This window comes from Echinops telfairi, unplaced genomic scaffold (assembly GCF_000313985.2).
Source record: "Echinops telfairi isolate 266 unplaced genomic scaffold, ASM31398v2 ScPeMD7_655;HRSCAF=1070, whole genome shotgun sequence".
In the NCBI taxonomy this organism is placed as follows: domain Eukaryota; kingdom Metazoa; phylum Chordata; class Mammalia; order Afrosoricida; family Tenrecidae; genus Echinops; species Echinops telfairi.
This window is the reverse complement of record NW_022104553.1, coordinates 9149632-9155015: the sequence shown is the minus strand read 5'-3', so window position 1 is coordinate 9155015 and position 5384 is coordinate 9149632. Positions and strand designations below refer to the sequence as shown.

Below are 5384 nucleotides of genomic sequence, written 5' to 3'. Positions count from 1 at the left end.
CGCCCCGCCCGCGGCCAGCCCCGCCTCTTGGCTTTGGCTGGCGGTGATTGGTCAGTCTATCAGTCGCCTCGCCCGCATCCAGCCCCGCCCCTTGGCTTTGGCCGGCGGTGATTGGTTAGAGCCTATTAGCTGCCCCGCCCGCGCCAGCCCCGCCGCTTGGCTTTGGCCGGCGGTGATTGGCCAAAGTATCAGCCGCCCCGCCCGCGACCAGCCCCGCCTCGGCTTTGGCCGGCGGTGATTGGGCAGAGCCTATCCGCCTTTAAACTGCAAACAAATGAAATCCGAGCGATTCCCGCGCACGTCGGGGTCAAAGGTGGGTGCGGACTGCGAGGTCTGCGGGTGCGGAAGAGGCTCTGGGACCCGGGGAGCTTGTGCCCTGAAGCCCGGCCTCGGCGTGACCCACCTGACTGGCTCTGGTTGTAGACGACAGTCAGCCCCCGCAGGTCATCTATGTGACCTTGGGCCCGGCGGCTGGCGCGCTTGCTCTCCTTTTCCCAGTACTCGGGCTCCGTCGGCTCCATCCAAGGCGCCCGCGGCTCCAGCCTCGGGTTCGGAGCTTCGCTGTCGAAGCGCACGAACTGCGTGTCGTCCACGTAGCCGACTTCAATGTAGTGGGGCTCGGGGGCGTCCGGCAGGGACATGGTGGTGCGTAAATAGCGCAGGGAGTGGGAGCCTGCAGACGGGCGGGGATCGGCTGAGACCGCCGCCCCACTTCCACCCCGCCCCACGTGGCGACCCCGTGGGCCCTGCGCCCCAGCCTGGCGGTGCCTCTCGCCCGAACCCGCCCGCACTCACCCGCCCGGGTCGGGGTCAGGACCGAGACCCCCGAGAGCAGCAGGAGGAGGGCCCAGGGAGCCATGGTCCTGCAGAGAATTTGCCCCATCTGCAGGGTCACGGGGAGCCAAAATCAGCTCAATAGCTGCGAGGGAGGGAGAGTCGGCGTCACAGATTGCCAGCGAGGACTGGCTTCTCCCGAAACCAGAGACCCAACAGGAGTGAAAGCCAGTGCTGCGTCATTTGTATCCAGGTAGAAATTGCTGACCATGTAAAAGAGAGAAACGAAACTCAGCGCTGAATGCCCCATCACTGGGCTGGAGCTCCAAACCCTAAACACAATCCTGGGGTCTAAGAGCCAAACCCGGGTACTGGGATTTTGTCCTGGCACTCTGCTCCTGCACGGAGCCTACACTGCCAGTGGGTGCTGTAACTGAGAGAAAAGAAAACAAAATAGAAGAAAAAGTAGAACAAGTTAAAAATGAGTCAGAGAAACAAATGGTAAAAATGTTAAATCTTAACAAAATATACTGTGGAGCTCTGGCGGTGTAGTAGTTTCCGTGTTGGGCTGCCAGATAGGAATTCACTCATGATGTTTTATTTTCTAATGGACTACCAGCTTAGTGACGTGATCTGTGTGTTAGACATGGGTGACTAGAGAAACAAATCCAGACACACTCATACGTGTGTAAGAGAGAGCTTTATATTAAAGAGCAATTGTATTTTGAGAAAACATCCCAGCCCAGTCCAGATCAAGTCCATATGTCCAATACTAGTCCATAAATTCCTCTTTAGACGCATGGAGTACATGCAATGAGGCCAAATGCAGGAAGATCACAGGCCGGTGGGTGGAAAGTCCTGTGAATCCTATGGCGGTGGACACATCTCCAGGTTTCTGGCTGCTATCAGCGTGGCTTCACGTGGCTTGTCAACAGAAAGGTGGAACAGAGTGTGTGGCCCACCTCCCAGGAGGAACGAGGAAGTTCCCATAATCCTCATGAGAAAGCTATACACAAGATTATGTAACTACCACACTGTGAGAAAGAATAAGGACCTTAGGCCTTATAAATATGTCTAAGACAGGTGATGGAAGGTCCATAGATCATCAAGAGTAGTGCTGTCAATAGATCTTTGTGTAAAGAAAGAATTATATATCCCTGCTGTCCCTACATTGGTTACGGATCACATTTGATACAGCTACTGTGCTGAGCAGAGCCTTGGTGGCTTAGTGGTTATGAATTGGCCAGGGATCCACAAGGTCAGCAATTAAAAAATACCAGCCGATCCATGGTAGATATATAGGGCTTTCCACTCCTGCAAATGGTTACAGTATTGGAAACTCACAGGGGCAGTTCTACCTAGTCCTATAGGATCAATATGAGTTGGCATCAGCTTGAGACAATGAGTTTTTTAAGTTTATCAAAATGTGAAGATATTGTGTTTTTTTTTGGCATATCCTCCGTTTAGGTCTATACAATCCCGAAGGTGGTATTTCCATCTCTCTAACCTTTTTTTTTTTTAAACATTTTATTAGGGGCTCATACAACTATGATCGCAATCCATACACACATCAATTGTGTAAAGCGCATTGTACATCATTCTCAAAACATTTTCTCTCCACTTAAACTGCCGACATTAGGTCCTCATTTTTCCCCTCCCTCTCTGCTCCCCCCTCCCTCATGAGCCCTTGATAGTTTATAAATTGGTATTTTGTTCTCTAACCTTTCTGACAAGCTGATGAAACACCAGGTCACCAAATTCGAAAGACCTGTCCAATATACTGTAAGGGGTCTATATTTGTGCTCATTCCAGAAAGGTGACAGACTAGAACTTAGCTAACAATATCATTAATAACACAGCCAAATAAGGGTTTGCTAAAAATAATTCAAAAAATGGCTGCAGTAGTACATCGACAGAGAGCTGCCGGATTCAGAAAAGGACATGGGACAAGGGGTATCATTTCTGATGTCAGATGGATCTTGACTGGAAGCAGAGAATACCAGAAAGATGTTTACTTGTGTGTGTGTGTGTGTGTTTAATTTTAATCGTTTTATTGAACTATAACACAAATATCATAAAATTAATTATATTAAAATGTTGTGCAGTTATCACCACAATCAATTTTAGGATATTTTCATTTTGTAAACATCGAGAATGGGAATTTCAAAACACTTCACTGTGCTCACATAGAACCTATCCATGGGCAAAGAGTCAGTGGTTCAGACAGAACAAGGGAAGACTGCAGGGTTTAAAATCCTGACAGGTGTGCATGAGGGTTGCAACCTTTCTGCATGGTTATTCAATCTGTATGCTGAGCAAACCTGAGAAGCTGGACTATCCAGGGTTAGAGACAGACTCATTAACAACCTGAGATAGGCCGAATGACACGATCTTGCTTGCTGAAAGTCAAGAGGACTTGAAGCATTTGCGGATGAAGGTCAAAGACTACAGCCTTCTGTATGGATGGCAAGTCAGGGTGAAAACAAAAGTCCTCACAACTGGACCAATGCACAACATCATGATAAACAAAGAAGCGACTGCAATTGTCAAGGATTGTTTTTGCTTGGATTCACAATCGGCGCTCATGGAAGCAGCAGTAAAGAAGCCAGATGACATATTGCTTTGTGCAAATCTGCCACACAAGATCTCCTGAAAGTTTCGAGGAGCAAAATGTTACTTTGAGGACTAAGGAACCTGAGACTTGAAATCCCACATGATTCAGCAATACCACTGTGGTAGTTACATAATCTCTTGTCAACCTGCAAAGGGGTGGAGTCTAGCTTGATGACCTCATTTGGAGGCTTAAAGGAGATAAATAGCTCACTGGAGGGCACACACACTCACTCTGCTTCATCTTTCTGCTGACAAGACACATGGAGCTGCACTGATGCAGCCACAGCCCTGGAACTGGAGGATGCATATGGAGACCTATGCCAGTTCTCAGATGCTTCCACCACCACTGGACCCACAAGGCTTCCTACCCACTGGCTTGCGATCTTCCTGCATTCAGCATCATTGCGTGTCTGTGTAAGTCTAAAGAGAGATATATGGACTAGTATTGACATATGGGGTAATAATCAGATTTATGGACTTGATCTAGATTGGGCTGGGGTGTTTTCTGCTTTCTTTTAAAATCATTTTATTGGGCTATCACCATCCATCCATCTATTTTATGTCAAGCACATTTGTACATTTGTTGCCCTCATCATTCCCAAAGCGTTTGCTCTCTACTTGAGTCCTTGGTATCAGCTCATCTTTCCTCTCTCTCTCCCCCCTCCCCCCCCTCCCTCATGAACCCTTGATGATTTATGAATTATTATTATTTTATCATATATTACACTGTCCGATGTCTCCCTTCACCCTCTTTTCTATTGTTCATCCCCCACGGAGGAGGTTATATGTGGATGTTTTCTTAATGTTCTTTGATACACAGTTCTCTATTACACATATATGAATGTCTATGAATTTGTTTCTCTAGTCAACGCAGACTAACACATACCACTATTAGGGATATACACTAAAGAAATAAAGAGACAAAACACGAGTGGAGGTATGTTCTCTCATGTTCATAGCAGCACAGTTCACAATAGCAAGAAACGGGAAGCAGCCCAAATGCCCAACAGTGGAAGAAGAATGGATAAAGGAACTATAGAATACTATGCATCCCTAAAAAAGCAGTGATGACAAATGGAAAACAGCAGCAACACAAACACTGATGAAAGTATGGAACACCTCACGACATGGAAGGACCTGAAGCGAATAGGCTGAGTGAAGTAAGTCAATCACAAAAGGACAAGTATTGTATGAATCCACTTCTATAAGAAGAAACACCTATTAAAGAAATCTTAGGAAGCAATTCCTGAACAAAAGGAGAGAAGGCTACCTACCGGCCATGAGCCATGCATCACCTTCCCTTTGCGTAGTTCACAAGAGCCACCTTGAAGCGGGAGACCTCACGTTGCCGGGGGTCACCCTTTAAGGAGAGTGTGTTAGAGAAACAAATCCAGAGACACTTAATAAAATGATTAATAAATCAATTTATGATTAACAAATAATTTTATTGGTGGCTCTTACAACAATCCATATATCAATTGTATCAAGCACATTTGTACATATGTTGCCATCATCATTTCTAAAGCATTTTCTCTCTATTTGAGCCCTTGGTATCAATTATTTTAATTTTCGTATTTTACATGATCCGCTGTCTCCCTTCACCCATGTTTCTGTTGTTTGTCCCCCTGAGGGAAGGGGTGTGTGCATTGACTTTTGGGATCGGTTTCCCCTTTCTCCCTCTTTCCCCCCAACTTTCCTCCTACCCTCCTGGTATTGCTACTCTCATTATTGGTCCTGAGGGGTTAATTTTTCCTGGATTCTGTGTGTTGACAGCTCTCATCTATACCAGTGTAAATGCTCTGGTCTAGCCAAATTTGTAAGATGGAACTGGGGTCATGATAGTGGGGTGGGCGGGCGGGCATGGAGAAGCATTAAAGAACTAAAGGAAAGTTGTATGCTTTGTTGGTGCTATACTGCACCTTGGCTGGCTCATTCCTGCCGTGTGACCCTTCTGTGAGGGTATGTCTACAGATGTGCTTTGGGTCTCCATTCCAACC

At 46.8% G+C, this 5384-nt stretch overlaps 1 protein-coding gene across 3 annotated transcripts in view; it reads right to left on the bottom strand.

Annotated features, from left to right (window-relative positions):
• LOC101659346 (class I histocompatibility antigen, Gogo-C*0203 alpha chain) overlaps nt 1-919 on the bottom strand; it is a 5880-nt gene extending 4961 nt beyond the window's left edge. For all 3 annotated transcript variants that reach the window (XM_045292750.1, XM_013007000.2, XM_045292751.1), the window contains exons 1-2: nt 796-919; nt 404-673 (exon numbers count right to left, since the gene is read on the bottom strand). In XM_045292750.1, coding sequence (XP_045148685.1) covers nt 404-673; nt 796-883 — 358 coding nt within the window. In that variant the 5' untranslated portion in view covers nt 884-919. The remainder of the gene's footprint in view (nt 1-403; nt 674-795) is intronic.
• Nucleotides 920-5384: the final 4465 nt, after the last annotated feature.